General features: G+C 53.9%; 1 protein-coding gene across 1 annotated transcript in view; it reads left to right on the top strand.

Moving 5' to 3' along the window:
* Positions 1–5,228: 5,228 nt before the first annotated feature.
* LOC139252416 (ectoderm-neural cortex protein 1-like) overlaps positions 5,229–16,351 on the top strand; it is a 53,741-nt gene continuing 42,618 nt past the window's right edge. Inside the window, exons 1-3 of the mRNA XM_070873401.1 lie at positions 5,229–5,521; positions 7,344–7,522; positions 9,715–9,786. Of these exons, the coding sequence (XP_070729502.1) occupies positions 5,270–5,521; positions 7,344–7,522; positions 9,715–9,786 (503 nt within the window). The 5' untranslated portion in view covers positions 5,229–5,269. The remainder of the gene's footprint in view (positions 5,522–7,343; positions 7,523–9,714; positions 9,787–16,351) is intronic.

The following is a 16,351-nucleotide window of genomic DNA, read 5'->3' on the forward strand; positions in this document are numbered from 1 at the left end:
CCGCCCTAAGTGGAGGAAGTGCATCCGGGAGGGCGCTGAGCACCTCGAGTCTCATCGCCGAGAGCGTGCAGAAACCAAGCGCAGGCAGCGGAAGGAGCGTGCGACAAACCAGTCCCACCCTCCCTTTCCCTCAACCACTGTCTGTCCCACCTGCGACAGAGACTGTAATTCCCGTATTGGACTGTTCAGTCACCTGAGAACTCACTTTTAGAGTGGAAGCAAGTCTTCCTCGATTCCGAGGGACTGCCTATGATGATAACTCTGCTTTCTCGCCACAGATGCTGCCTGACCCGCTGAGATTTCCAGCATTTTCTGTTGTTATTCCAGATTCCAGCATGCGCAGTATTTTGCTTTTGTACTTGCTGTGAGCCTGTCCAAAGCAGACATGGCCGGCCATGTTGAATCACCCTCTGGCCCAGCTCCACACAGCCACACAGTTGGCGCGCTGTCTGCATTACCTTGCCAAAACACTGAGGGGTTTATTTTTCTCTTTGAACACTATTTAGTGGTGACAATTATATTGTCCTTCCCAGAATACGTTGCACGAAGCAGAGAGGGAATGGGAAGCCCTCTGCTGGGGCAGGGAGGGAAGAGACAATGTTGTGAGCTGGTTTCATTTATGGCATAAAAAAAAATATATCCTTCAAACCATGTATTCGCTTTGGAATTAAAACTTAAAATGTGTAACTTTTATGTAGAGTTCCACTTTAATTGTTTCAAGAAATTAGTTATCTATAGCCAGCCAGAGGGCCATTATTAAAATATTGTGCACGGTTACTAATCTATTTCCCCCTCCCCACCTTCGCTCTGTGCCTTCTCCCCAAGATGGCGCGGGAAGATTATCTGAGATTACATTTCTATAGCGCCTTTCACGACCACCAGACGTCCCAAAGCGCTTTACAGCCAATCGTGTACTTTTTGACGTGTAGTCACTGTTGTAATGTAGGAAACGCAGCAGCCATGTGATTAAGACCAGATCATCTGTTTTAGTGATGCTGGTGGAGGGTGCAGATGTCGCCATGTCTCTGTATTTTATTTCATCTCAGTGAAACGTATAAATATTGGCCAGGTCATTGGGGAGAACTCCCCTGCTCTCTTCAAATCGTGGCCGTGAGATGTTAACTGATGTCAGTACAGCGGTGTAAAAACAGGCTCAATGGCCTTCGAGACTCTAGCGGGGCAGAACTTCTTTTATCACCGCAAAACAATACCAGTTTCACTAGCTGGCTGCAGTTTATCTACAGCAATTAATGGCTTGCAAGCCAGAAAGTGAAGACAATGTACATAGTTCCTCGATTACAACCGCGACTATACTGCTTAATTGGCTCTAAAGCACTTTAGGATGTCCTGAGGGCGTGACAGGTGCTATATAAATGCACAGTCTTGATTATTTGGTTCCTCCAAAGTCCCCTCAACGCCAACAAAAGCCTCTAGAGTCAGCTGTGGCTCAGGGGTTAGTGCACTCGCCTCTGAGTCAGGAGGTTGTGGGTATCAAGTCCCACTCCAGATTCTTGAGCACAAAAATCTCAGCTGACACTGCAGTTAAACCGAGGCTCCGTCTGCTCTCTCAGCTGGATGTAAAAGATCCCACGGCGCTATTTCAAAGAAGAGCAGGGGAGTTATCCCCGGTGTCCTGGGGCCAATATTTATCCCTCAATCAACATCACGAAAACAGATTATCAGGTCATTATCACATTGCTGTTTGTGGGAGCTTGCTGTGCACAAATTGGCTGCCGCGCTTCCCACATTACAACAGTGACTACACTCCAAAAGTACTTCATTGGCTGTAAAGCGCTTTGAGACATCTGTTGGTCATGAAAGGCGCTATATAAATGCAAGTTTTTCCTTTCAGTAAAGGTTGCAGTGGCAATTGGGAACAGGAGCTCGGTTGGTTATTCCGAAGGATATTTTTATATCATTAATTCTTTGCTAAAGATGCTAAGTATGAGTTTGTTTTCTGTGTTGAAACTTAATTCTTGTGGTTTAGCGAGGTGGGTGGAGGAGAGGGGGGTAGGGAGCTCCTTTTTTTGTCCAGTTTTTTCCCCTCTTCTGAAGACACTGGCTCATGGTTTACAGAGACATAACCCCCAGCTTGTACATGAGACCATTCCATATGTGTGAATCTGGACCATAAGTGCAGGCTTCTGAAAACTGGAGAAAGAATCACAACCACGTTCCCTTCTAGCCTCATTCACTGACCACACACCCTCCTCATCATCATAGGCAGTCCCTCGGAATCGAGGAAGACTTGCTTCCACTCTAAAAGTGAGTTCTCAGGTGGCTGTACAGTCCAATACAGGAATTACAGTCTCTGTCACAGGTGGGACAGACAGTGGTTGAAGGAAAGGGTGGGTGGGGAGTCTGGTTTGTCGCACGCTCCTTCCGCTGCCTGCGCTTGCTTTCTGCATGCTCTCGGCGACGAGACTCGAGATGCTCAGCGCCCTCCCGGATGCACTTCCTCCACTTAGGGCGGACTGGTCTTTGGCCAGGGACTCCCAGGTGTCAGTGGGGATGTTGCACTTTATCAGGGAGGCTTTGAGGGTGTCCTTGTAACGTTTCCTCTGCCTCCACCTGGGGCTCGCTTGCCGTGTAGGAGTTCCGAGTTGTGTGACCAACACAGGCCTGTTCCAGCAGGATTTCTGGGTTATCCATGAGAAGTAGTTAGCCAGTAGCGTTGATTTTTTTTAACCACTTAATAGTTCAGGGGCACGGAGTGCTGTCTTGGCCACCTTGCTGTTGTCCAACGTTGGATGGGTTAACACAGCATGGCCCAGGTATTGAATCTGGCAACATCCTAATCTGTGTGGCTCAATATTGTCTCATCCAAAAACACTTGACGATTCCAACGCACTCCTGGCTGGCCTCCCACATTCTACTCTACGTAAACTAGCAGCCAACCATAACTCGGTTGCCCCACTCACCTATCACTGGCTCCCGGTTAAGCAACGCCTCGATTTCAAAATTCTCATCCTTGTTTTCAAATCCCTCCATGGCCTCACCCCTCCCTATCTCTGTAATCTCCTCCAGCCCCACAACCCCCTCGAGATGTCTGCGCTCCTCTAATTCTGCCATCTTGAGCATCCCTGATTATAATCGCTCCACCATTGGTGGCCGTGCCTTCTGTTGCCTGGGCTCCAAGCTCTGGAATTCCCTGCCTGGACCTCTCCACCTCTCTTTCCTCCTTCAGGGCGCTGCTTAAAACCTACCTCTTTGGCCAAGCTTTTGGTCACCTGCCCTCATTTCTCCTTCTGTGGCTCAGTGTCAATTTGTTTGTCTGAAAATACTCCTGTGAAGCGCCTCGGGACATTTCACAACATTAAAAGTGCTATATAAATACAAGTTGTTGTATTGTATTCAAACACGTCCAGAGAGTGAGACTGGTTTGTTAGCTGTGAAACACTCTGCCGACTCAACTTTCGGTGAGAAGAACAAAGAGGGAGGAGATCACACTGTAATGGGTGTAAGTCATGTGTTTTGGTCAACAATGAAATTATTGTTCCATGTTGCATGTGTTATCATTTGCTGAGGCAACATTTGCAAAGTGAATTTTTATTAAAATTTGATGAGTCTTGGCTTTTCTATGTACTGCTGCAATTAAGTAGGCCGGGGTTCTCGATGAGGGGAGTGAGTTGAATGACTTTACTGAGCAGAGCTGTGTGGGAAGAGGGCATTTGTGGGGGATGGTGGTTGTTTGCAGTTGAAGCCAACTCATTAAGAACTAAAGACCTTTCTTCCGAATATGCAACCTTGCCTGCCAGAGACGATATCTTGGGAAATCACAGCCACATGGCCCACGCTGCCGACAATGTACCAAGACATTTATGCTTGCATAGCCAGTTTTCCTTTCTAGATACCTCTCTCCGAGTGAAGAAATGCAAAAAAATTCATAAGACAATTTACAAACTTTCCTTTCATGCCTGCACAACATCCCAAAGCTCACAACCAACTTTTGAAGAGTAGTCGCCCTTGTTACATCAGCTAACATGGCAGCCAATTTTCACACCGCAAGACCCCACAAACAGCAGCTATAAATGACTAGATAATCTCTTTTTTTTTTGGTGGAGTTGGTTGAGGGTTGACCAAAGCACTGTTCTTCAAAGTCTTGCGTTATTTTTTAACATTCACCCGAACGGGCAGCTGGGGCCTCGGTTTGATGCCTCATCCAAAAACCCGGGCAACTCCCACAGCGTAGCACTCCCTCAGCGACAGTCTAGGTTTTTTTTTGTGCTCAAGTCCCAGGAGTGGGTCTCGAGCCCGCAACCTTCCGACTCGGAGACACGGCTGCTGCCCACTGAACCACAGCTGAGCAGATAACGTGAAATGCTGGAAGTACACAGCAGATCAACCCCAACTTTAATGTCGCGAAACGTCGCAAGGCACCCGACAGGAGTATTATCGGACAAAAAAGGTTGGCGCCCGGCCGTGTACGTAGTGAGAGGCGACCAAAAGCTTGGTAAAAGAGGCGGGTTTTTAAGGAGCGTCTTAAAGGAGGAGGAGGAGAGAGAGAGAGAGAGGCGGAGAGGTTCAGGGAGGGAGTTCCAGAGCTTGGGGCCCAGGCGGCTGAGGGCGGGGCCGCCGGTGGCGGAGCGATTACAATCGCAATGCTCAAGAGGCCGGAATTGGAGGCGCGCGGATCGCCAACATTCGGGGGTAATGTTGGTTTGTATCCTTGATTAGGATTTTTTTTTAAGTCAATGCTTTTTTTATATATAACGATGTGGAGAATTATTGTGAATTAAAAAGGAATCTGCCTGGACTATACTTCCCCTTTAAGAGTAGTTATTTTATTGTGGCCAACACAAAAGTCTTGGCCGTCCCTTTAAATGGGTTTTTGCGGTTGCTCGGCAACCAGGACCGGGTGATCGTTGGCGCATGCGTGGGTCTGTCGGCATGTCCCGCCCTCCTTTCGGTTGATTGACGGCTGCGTCATAAAGGAGTCTGTCCTGCGATTGGCTTGTCTGAGCGGAGATGTGAGTCAGTCAGAGCGCAGCGGGCTGCTGATTGGCGGACGGCGCTGTCAGTCAGAGCGCTGATTGGCGGGCGGCGCTGTCAGTCAGAGCGCTGATTGGCGGGCGGCGCTGTCAGTCAGAGCGCTGATTGGCGGGCGGCGCTGTCAGTCAGAGCGCTGATTGGCGGGCGGCGCTGTCAGTCAGAGCGCTGATTGGCGGGCGGCGCTGTCAGTCAGAGCGCTGATTGGCGGGCGGCGCTGTCAGTCAGAGCGCTGATTGGCGGGCGGCGCTGTCAGTCAGGCGACGGAGTCCGCTCGGGGATGGAGGCGGCGGCCGACGCGCTCGAGTCGCACCGGGGCCGGGACCGCCTGGTGCGGGCCGCCGCCTACAGCTCGCGGCTGCTGGGCGGGCTGCTACTGGCGGCGAGGGGAAGCCGCCCGGACCCGGACCCGGGCCTAGGCCGCCGGATGCTGCTCGCCTCGCGGGAGCTCAGCAACTGCCGGGCGGCGCTGCGGCTCTTCGATGACCTGCCCGCGTTCCTGTACTCGCGGCGGTACGGGCTGGGCGCGGCGGTGAGCCCGGGGCGGGGCCTGCGGGGCAGGGGGCGGGGTCTGTGGGGCAGGGGCGGTGCCTGCGGAGCAGGGGGCGGGGGCCTGGTGCAGGGGGCGTGGCTTGTGGGGCAGGGGCAGGGGTGGGATTTGTGGGGCGGTGTCTACAGGCAGGGGGTGTGGCCTGCGGAGCAGGGGGCGGTGCCTGCGGGGCAGGGGGCGTGGCTTGTGGGGCAGGGCCTGTGAGGCAAGGGATGTGACCTGTGGTGCAGGGGCGGTGCCTGCGGGCAGTGGGTGTGGCCTGCGGAGCAGGGGGCAGTGCCTGTGGGGCAGGGGCGGGATTTGTGGGGCAGGGCCTGTGAGGCAGGGGGCTGGGCCTGTGGGGCAGGGGGTGTGGCCTGTGGGGCAGGGAACGGGGTCTGTGGGGCAGGAGCGGTGCCTGCGGGCAGGGGGTGTGGTCTGTGGGGCAGGGGGTGGTGCCTGTGGGCAGGGGGGTGTGGCCTGTGGGGCAGAGGCGGGATTTGTGGGGCAGGGGGTGTGGCCTGTGGTGCAGGGGCGGGGCCTGTGGGGCAGGAGCGGTGCCTGCGGGCAGGGGGCGTGGGCTCTGGGGCGGGGGTGTGGCTTGTGGGGCAGGGGGTGGTGCCTGTGGGGCAGGGGTGTGGCTTGTGGGCAGGGTGTGGTGCCTGTGGGGCAGGGGTGTGGCTTGTGGGCAGGGTGTGGTGCCTGTGGGGCAGGGTGTGGCCTGTGGGGCAGGGGGCGGGTTCCCTGGGTTGGGTGAGTGTGGGTGAGTGGTGAGTATGGCGAGACCTGCAGGCACTGGTGAATCCCATGCAGAGATGATCAGGCTGGGGCAGAATATAAACAGCCCAAGGTGTGTCACGGGGTGTGCTGAAGAATAAAATGGTGTTCACGGATAGTTGGCAAACCCACAGCCTAACGTGGAGCTGGGGCGTACCGAGGACCCGAGCCCACTTCCCCCCAATCCAAAGCCCTGACTCTTACACAGAAACCGGCCATTCGACCCAACAGGTCCATGCCGTGTTTATGCTCCACACGCGCCTCCTCCCGCCCCTACTTCCTCTCACTGTATTAGCATGTCCTTCTACTCCTTTCCCCCTCATGTACTTACCTAGCTTCCCCTTAAGTGTTTCAGGCAGTGTCTTGGTGAAGCTGCTTGAAATGAGAAGGAGTCTGACTCCTGACTGCTCTCTCAGGTGGACGTAAAAGATCCCACGGCACTATTTTGAAGAAGAGCAGGGGAGTTCCCCTGGTGTCCTTGATAATATTTATTCCTGCAGGAAACGCAGCAGCCAGTTGCGCTCAGCAAGCTCCCACAAAACAGCAATGTTTTGGTGATGTTGATTGTGGGATAAAAATTGGCTCCAGGACACATAGAAAATAGCAGTAGTAGGCCATTCGGCCCCTCGAGTCTGCCCCGCCATTCAATATGATCATGGCTGACCCTCTATCTCAACGCCATATTCCCGCTTTTTCCCCATACCCCTTGATGCCTTTTGTTTCTAGAAATCTATCTATCTCCCTCTTAAATATATTCAGTGACTTGGATAGAAACATGCTGACTTAGATAGACACCGGGGATAACTCCCCTGCTCTTCTTCGAAATAGTGCCATGGGATCTTTTGCATCCACCTGAGAGAGCAGACGGGGCCTCGGTTTAACGTCTCATCCGAAAGACGGCCCCTCCGACAGTGCAGCAACAGTGATTGCACTTCAGAAGTAACCTATTGGCTGTGAAGTGCGTTGCGATGCCCTAAGGAGGTGGAATACATTGCATAAATATTAAAAGTTTAGCGTTGATGTAAGGATTGCTTCTTATCCTCAACAGGAGGAAGATGCTATTGTGCGGTTGCTCTCCGTGACTGGGAACCTGGCGGATCAACTCTATTACCCTTGTGAGCACGTGGCTTGGGCCGCGGACTACAAAATCCTCAGCATTAACTCGGACAAGTGGTGGACGCTAAGTAACACACTGTGGAGTCTGTCGCTGGCCCTGGGAGCTCTGCGGTGAGTGACCCTGACGGCTTAAACTTGTCTCCCTCCTCCTTTTCTGTCGCCGATAGAGAGAGCGGCTCCATTCTTACCTGGGCGCTGAGAGGGAGGGAGGGGTGCAGCCAGTCTGGTCCCACAAGCATCATCGTCATCGTAGGCAGTCCCTCGGAATCGAGGAAGACTTGCTTCCACTCCAAAAGTGAGTTCTCAGGTGACTGAACAGTCCAATAGGGGAATTACAGTCTCTGTCACAGGTGGGACAGACAGTGGTTGAGGGTAAGGGAGGGTGGGACTAGTTTGCCGCACGCTCCTTCTGCCTGCGCTTGGTTTCTGCATGCTCTCGGCAACGAGACTCAAGGTGCTCAGCGCCCTCCCGGATGCTCTTCCTCCGCTTAGGGCGGTCTTTGGCCAGGGACTCCCAGGTGCCGGTGGGGATGTTGCATTTTATCAGGGAGGCTTTGAGGGTGGTCCTTGAAACGTTTCCTCTGCCCACCTGGGGCTCGCTTACCGTGTAGGAGTTCCGAGTAGAGCGCTTGCTTTAGGAGTCTTGTGTCGGGCATGCGGACAGCGTGGCCCGCCCAACATTGTTCGCATGCCCGACACAAGGTCCCACAAGCAGCAATGTGGTGACGACCGGATAACCTGTTGTCGGTCAAGGGGTAAATATTGAGCCAGGACGCCTGGGGAGAACTCCTCAACGCTTCTTCAAGACAGTGGCCATTGGGATCTTTCACATCCACCTGAGAGGGCAGACGGGGCCTCGGTGTAACGTCTGATCTGAAAGACGGCAGATTCCCCCCCCCCCCCCCCCCCCCCCACCATGAGGCTCAAGGACATGCACCTCAGCACTCCGAGAAGCTGAAACGGTTGGGACACTCCCGGGCTAGTGGATAAAGCCTGTGCCAGCTGTTGTACTGAGCCATACTGGACAGACTGGATGCGGGGAGGATGTTTCCCCCGGGGCTGGGAAGTCTAGAACAAGGGGTCACAGTCTCAGGATACGGGGTAGGAAATTTAGGACTGAGATGAGGAGAAATGTTTTCACTCCGAGGGTGGTGAACCTGTGGAATTCTCTACCACAGAAGGCTGTGGAGGCCAAGTCACTGAATATATTTAAGAGGGAGATAGATAGATTTCTAGAAACAAAAGGCATCAAGGGGTATGGGGGAAAAGCGAGAATATGGTGTTGAGATAGAGGATCAGCCTTGATCATATTGAATGGCGGTGTAGACTCGAAGGGCCGAATGGCTACTCCTGCACATATTTTGTATTTTCGATATAGACCTGGGGCTGCATGTTAGGTTCCGCTCATTTCGGGACGGTAAAGTTTGCGCCCGGAAACAGCTTGCGCCTTAGTCAGCAACATTCATCGGCTGGGCCCTGAGTGTGGGGCGGAGCGCTAATGGGGGCGTTCCACACCTCTCTCGGGGCGCTAGGCCGGCTGTGCTTTGGGAAAATCCCGAGCTAAACAGCGGGCCACAGAGCGCTGTGCGAGGGGCCTGGGGCAGGAGGCGGACCTGAAAAAAAAACACCACCAAAAACATTCCCAATAAATACCGCACGGCACCACAACATAAATCGGCCAGAAAGAAACAATCACAGTTACCTGAGGTCGACGTTTCTTGCCTTGCTACGGCCGCTCCCAGGCGTTCCCACCAGGGCAGCAGCCAAAAATCGAGCCGGTGTCACAACCCAGGGGCGTTGCACACGGGCGCGCCTCTCCCGGGCGGTTAAGCTCCGCGCCCCCCCTCCCCCGTCGACACCGGCACCGAATGTCCCGGCGGGGCAGTTGGCCGCCCGCTCGGCGCAAGTGCTCGCCGTCACCATTGTCGCCCTTCCAGGGCGCTAACAGGGGGCGGCAGAAGGCCGGAAATGCAGCCCTCTGTCTGGTTCCCAGTTGGTGCTGAGGTGACCGAGCGCGGCAGAATGGCAGTGTCTCCGTGAGGGGACAGAGAGCGGCCAGGGCTCCAGCGATTGAGCCTTGCCGGGTCGGGTTTGGCTGTGATGCTGCTCACGGTCGGATAGCCAGTCACTGCTTACTGTTTCAATGGCGAACGGTGAGGGGCCGAGGGGCCACCTTTTGGGAGGGTGCGGGGGATGGATTCTATTTTTAAATCTTTCTGTTTTGGGATTTAGTAAATACACAGTCGGCTAACGCACCGGCTGAAATAATGTGCTTTTTCCCCTCTTCTCCTTTACGTTGGCAGATCGTTTAGAGTTGTTCAACTGCTGATGAAGAAACTGAAGGGAAAGCAGACTAAAGGTCACCTCGGAGCAGAGTACGGTGAAAAACCTGGTTATTTATGTTGGGTGTTGCAACGTGCTGCAACAAGGAAACGTAGCTGACATACGGTTAAAGGAGGGAACTTTGACTGGCGGGGCGGGGGGGGGTTGCCAAACCAGAGAAATTCAGCACTTGGTGCTTTTTTTTGGAGCAGGGCAGAAGTGGCCACATCATCGGGGCGGAGTAGCCGTCACTAGGGGGGGGAGAGTCAGAGTGGTCGTCACTAGGGGGGGGAAGGGTCAGAGTGGTCGTCACTAGGGGGGGGGAGGGTCAGAGTGGTCGTCACTAGGGGGGGGGAGGGTCAGAGTGGTCGTCACTAGCGGGGACAGAAGTGGGGGGGAGGGTCAGAGTGGTCGTCACTAGCGGGGGGGAGGGTCAGAGTGGTCGTCACTAGGGGGGGGGAGGGTCAGAGTGGTCGTCACTAGGTGGGGGGAGGGTCAGAGTGGTCGTCACTAGGGGGGGGGAGGGTCAGAGTGGTCGTCACTAGGGGGGGGAGGGTCAGAGTGGTCGTCACTAGTGGGGGGGAGGGTCAGAGTGGCTGACGCTACACGTCATCGCGCTGGTGCGTCACAACGCCCCTCCCCTTCAGTTAAAGGGGAGGGCCGCTGCCGACTCTGCAGCTACTTTGGTGGCAAACACTGGGCCACCAGGGCGGGTTTCGGCCGGGCCAGCGGCCTGGCACCCGATCATTGCCGGCCCGATCTGGCAGTCGGCCGACGAAACAAAAACGTGGGAGTCGCCGCCACCTCCCCTTTAAGGGCGGCCACCTCCCCTTTAAGGGCGGCCACACCAGCAAAAGCTGTCTGGCGCTGACCGGTGGGCAATTTCCCGCGGGGCAATTTCAGGAAGGGGCCACCCACCGCCAGTCGGTAAGGGGGTCGGTGCGTGCACGCCGCGGCGGGCAAACGGGCGGAGCAGTCCCCTAAACCGCTCCAAAACCGAGGAAGGACAATTTGTAAAATGGCGGCCCCTCCGCAGAGAATCAGCGGCCAGTCCGCACCGACCCCGTGGCTGACGCTGGCAGGCGGCCACGGGCCTTATAGAAAGGGGCACTTTCGACCCCCGGGTATCGCGGGGCTCTGAGCGGTGAGATGCCAGCCTTCCCAGATTATTGGTATTTTATTCGGAGAGGGGAAAATTGAAAGAAAAAGACTTGGATTTCTCTGCCGCCTTTCACAACCTCAGGACGTTCCAAAGCGCTTTACAGCCAATGAAATACTTTCGGAGCGTTGTAATGTGGGAAACCCGGCAGCCAATTTGCGCACAGCAAGCTCCCACAAACAGCAATGTGATGATGACCAGATAATCTGTATTTTTTTTGTTATGTTGATTGAGGGATAAATATTGCCTGGAACACCGTCTTCGAAATAGTGCCGTGGGATCTTTCACGTCCACTTGAGAGAGCAGACGGGGCCTCGCTTTTAACGTCTCATCCAAAAGACGAGACATTGCAAAGGAGTGGTTTAATAATCTGAAGAGATTTTTATGATTGTCATTCTCATTTCAAGAACCTGCACACAATTATTTTTGCCCCTGTTGACGTCTGATTAACAGTTCCCCGCGGGTCCAGTTTGGGAACTTGGGAACAATGAACCGACATTCTGAGCTCCCCACAAAGAACTCGCTAACTGCTACCTCGTCGTCTGAGTGCTTGTGGCCACTTTCAGCGCATGCCAGCCAATTATTGAGGCCCCTGGGGCAATGTGAACGAGACAGTGTGTGAAAGCTTTACTGGCAGGGGTGTAAACACATTGCATCAGTCTTCTGTGGATCGGCACTAAGTGGAAGCCTAGTGCCACGCTCCCTGGGGGATGTACACTTGTTTATCTCCTTTCTTGCATCTTGGCACCTCTCTACACGGGGTGGAGATGTGGAACCCCAAAGGCTATGGCTCAGTGGGTAGCCCCCTCGCCTCTGAGTCAGAAGGTTGTGGGTTTAAGTCCCACTCCAGAGACTTGAGCACATAAATCTAGGCTGACACTCCCAGTGCAGTGCTGAGGGAGCGCCGCACTGTCGGAGGTGCCGTCTTGCGGATGAGACGTTAAACCGAGGCCCCGTCTGCGCTCCCAGGTGGATGGAAAAGATCCTGTGGCGAAGAAGAAGAGTGGGGGAATTCTCCCCGGTGTCCTGGGGCCAATATTTTTTATCCCTCAATCAACATAACAAAAACAGATTATCCGGTCGTTATCACATTGCTGTTTGTGGGAGCTTGCTGTGCGCAAATTGGCTGCCGCGTTTCCAACATTACAACAGTGACTGCACTCCAAAAGTACTTCATTCTCTGTAAACCGCTTTGAGATATCTGGTGGTTGTGAAAGGCGCTATATAAATGTACGTCTTTTTTTCTTTCAGCGTTCCCTGTAATTTATTTGGGTGTCACCCGCCCGCTTTAAGGAGCTGCACAGGCCATTCCAAATCCCATGCATGCACGGTTTCTGCATTCACAAGCCGGCTGCGCGGGTCCCTGGGACGCAGTGCAGCCGCGCAGCTTACGGGGAACTTTGCTGGGGGTTCAATTGGAGCTTTCAAGGCTGAGATTATTTGTTGGTTTGAGGCCATGCAACAAAGGCAGGGAGATGGAGTTAAGGTACAGATCAGCCATGATCTAAATATAAGCTAGTCGCTAATAAATCAATTAAAGGATTGATCAGAAACTTCTTCACCCCAGAGAGAGGTGAGAATGTGGAACTCTCTACCACAGGGAGTGGTTGAGGCGAATAGCACAGATGTATTTAAGGGGGAGCTGGATAAACACATGAGGGAGAAAGGAATAGAGGGATATGCTGATAGGGTTACAACACCAATTTGCATCAAGGTCCAGGTCGGTGATTGGAGCGTGGGCAGGTACAGCAGGAGCGATGAGGTCGGGGCGAAGGAGCGGCGAGAGAATGTAGAGGGACGTGATCGGGGCCCAGGTGAGGCGTGAGTTCGGGGCCAGAAGAGGCGAGGGCCCAGGGGCAGCACAGACCAGCCCACACGGCGATATTTGTGCACACTGGGTCCGTGCAGCAGAGCTGGTCTCCAGTCGTCTTGGTCAACCCTTGCCACTGGACCAAGACCTAGCTCTGTCAAGCCCGTGTGGTGGCTGGTGTACAACGGTCACCCCACGTAAAAAAAAAAAATCCAGGCACAGGCATCTTCCACCCTTCAACGTGTAGTTCGGGATCTGGAATATTAGGTCCTTCATTGGAACACCTGTGAACTCATCCTTTTTTGGCGTAGAAGCAAGTCATCCTCGTTTCGAGGGACCGCCTATGATGGTGAGATTTATAGAGCGCATTCAATGTAGCAAAAGGTCCCACGTCACTTAACGAGGACCACATAAGGAGACATTACAACAGGTGGCCAAAAGCTTGGTCAAAGAGGTAGGTTTTAAGGAGCGTCTTAAAGGAGCGAGAGAGACGAGGAGAAGTTTAGGGAGGGCATTCCAGAGCTTGGGGCCCAGGCAGCTGAAAGCACGGCCGCTGATGGTGGAGCGATTAAAATTGAGGATGCGCAAGAGACGCAGAGATCCAGGGGGTTTGTGGGGCTGGAGGAGATTACAGAGATAGGGAGCTGACGAGGCCATGGAGGGATTTGAAAACAAGGATGAGGATTTTAAGCTCGAGTTGTTGTTGGACCGGGAGCCAGTGTAGGTCAGCGAGCGCAGGGGAGTGATGAGTGAACGTGACTTGGTGAGGGTTTTGGACGAGCACAAGTTAATGTAGGGTGGAAGATGGGAGGCTGTCCCAGAGACCACTGGAATAGTCCAGTCTAGAGGAAACAAAGGCATGGATGAGGGTTCCAGCAGCAGATGAGCTGAGGCAAGGGTGAAGAGACGGAGTTGGGGGGGAGGGGGCTTGTGTGGAGCACAATCACCGACACAGACCAGTTGGGCCAAGCGGCCTGTTTGTATAGAATCGTAGAAATTTACAGCATTTCGGCCCATCGTGTCCGCGCCGGCCGACAAAGAGCTACCCAGCCTAATCCCACTTTCCCGCTCTCGGTCCGTAGCCCTGCAGGTTACGGCACTTCAGGTGCACATACAAGTACTGGTTAAATGTGGTGAGGGTTTCTGCCTCTACCACCCTTTCAGGCAGTGAGTTCCAGACCCCCACACCACCCTCTGGGTGAAGAAATTTCCTCTCAAACCCCCTCGAAACCTCCCCCCAATTACGTTAAATCTATGCCCTCTGGTTGTTGACCCCTCTGCCAAGGGAAACGGGTCCTTCCTATCCACTCTATCCAGGCCCCTCGCAATTCTATACACCTCAATCAGGTCTCCCCTCAGCCCCCTCTGTTCCAAAGAAAACAGACCCAGCGTCTCCAATCTGCCCTCGAGTTTTTACGTGCTGTAATTTCTACGTGTTTACAGATATCAGCAGGCACTGTCCTAGTAATGCTATTTTAACAATAAATGTCACCCCCTCCCCCCCCCCCCCTCCGCAGAGAACCGAGCAGACGGGCGTACCGAATGCGGCTGCGGGCGGAGATCCTCCACATCATCAGCAGCCTGGCTGACCTGGCAAACGCCGTGCACTGGATGCCGCCCGGCTTCTTGTGGGCGGGGAAGTTCCCCGAGTGGCTGGTCGGACTGATGGGGACGCTCTCTTCGGCGATCGGTCTCTATCAAATGTCCCACGGGAGCGACAGCGCCACGGAACCCTGAGAAGAGGGCCGGTGGGGAGGGGGGGGGGGGGGGGCGCGTGACTTCGACCCGGTAATCTGGCACCTCGGTTCAGTCTGTCGGTGGATTCGGTGACGTCGGTGGGGGAGGGGGGTGCACTGGCTGTCGTTTTTGGCGGGACGACTGGGGAGGGGGGTGAGTTGAATGTAAGTCCTATCGCCCCCCCCCCCCTACCACCCCACCCAGCTGGACCCTCCGGCGAGATGAAACAGTTACGTTGGGGCTTGATCCCAGTGAAACCTTGGCTCTGTCCCCAAGTTTGTCATCAACCGGCCCGACACTGGCAAGGCACCCTGCTACCGAGCTGGCCGAGCTCAAACATGTCTGAATTTTGGACCCAGATTAGCAATCTCCCACCCCGCCCTCACCCTTTACCGTAGAATCTTACAGTGCTGAAGAAGGCCATTTGGCCCATGGTGCCTGCTTTGCCTCTCCGAGAGAGATATCCAATTAGTCCCACTCCCCATTGTTTTATTTTTACTCAGAGCAGTGTTGAGGAAATTTCCTTTACCCCACTTGCCTGCTTCCGGGGACAACCGAGAAGAAATGTGTGTCAGGGGCTCTCCCCATGACCTCGAGGGGGGGGGGGTGCGCCCTTTGCTCCAGTGCAGACTAGGGAGGCTCAGGATTGGACCGTGGGTCTGTACTGAGTTAGCCAACCTCGCCGCTGGGCTGGGCGGGGGGGCGCTCCACAAACGGGCTCCCTTGGGTTAGCGAGCGGAATAATCGATCAGGGAGGGAGCCGCTCCTGGCCGCTGCCCTTGCTGGGATTGTGCGTGTTGTGGGCTTTTGGGGCGAGATCGCAGGTGGGTTCGGCTGCGAGGGGGGCTCCTGTTGCGACACTCCCGTGTCTCGGCAGACTGGCGGAGAACGGCTACCCTGGAGGGCCCCTGCCGAAGTGATTCTCCACTTCTGGACGGGGTTAAAATATCGGGTAAAAATAAAAACTGGGGACCTTGAGCATGCCTACTTTGGGACGTCACTAACTGCCGATTGTCGGTGATGTGAAGTGGTTTGTACCACACGGAAATCCAAACACTGAAACCTCGCGTTTAAAACTGGGTTAAAAGGCAGCAAGGCATTTATTTTCAGGTACACACACACACACATATTTTTTTTAATTACTCCAGCAGAGCCGGGCTGTGTACAAGGGGATAGCCTCCCAGGGACTCCCCCCTCACCTCCATCCTAACTTACTAAAGACAAGTGCTTATAGACAAGCAGAGCTACCATTGCAAAAAACATAGCGACAAAAATAGCATTAATCGCTCAACAAATGTGTAAAATGATAACCGATGGACAGAAATAGAACCTACGGTGTAAAGAAAAGTGTTTGAGAATTTAAAAATCTAAATGTAATTTTTTTTCAATTAACAATATTCTTATTTCAAGTTTCACATTTTGTTTGCGTTTTTCTGATTCTGATTATAAACCTTTGTGCCCTCCGTTTTCTCGGAATCATTCATAGGCTGTAGCGTTTAAAGTCACCTATTTTCCACTAAAAAAAATTGTTAATTACTTTTTTAAATTATCCATTCATGCGGGCGTCGCTGGCAAGGCCGGCATTTATCGCCCGTCCCCAGTTGCCCCTTGAGAAGGTGGTGGTGAGCCGCCTTCTTGAACCGCTGCAGTCCCGGGTGGTGAAGGTGCTCCCACAGTGCCGTTGGGTAGGGCCGCATCCAATGCCAAGGTCGATGCCGCGTGTTCCATCCACTTTATTTCACATGATGCGGTTTTTGATGCAACTGAGCGTCTCGCTGGGCCATTTCAGAGGGGCAGTTCAGAGTTGCCCACATTGCTGTGGGTCTGGAGCCACATGTAGGCCGGACCGGGTAAAGACGGCAGATTTCCTTCCCTAACAACAACAACAACTTTTATTTATATGGCGCCTTTT

The sequence above is a fragment of the Pristiophorus japonicus genome, unplaced genomic scaffold (genome assembly GCF_044704955.1).
Source record: "Pristiophorus japonicus isolate sPriJap1 unplaced genomic scaffold, sPriJap1.hap1 HAP1_SCAFFOLD_465, whole genome shotgun sequence".
In the NCBI taxonomy this organism is placed as follows: domain Eukaryota; kingdom Metazoa; phylum Chordata; class Chondrichthyes; family Pristiophoridae; genus Pristiophorus; species Pristiophorus japonicus.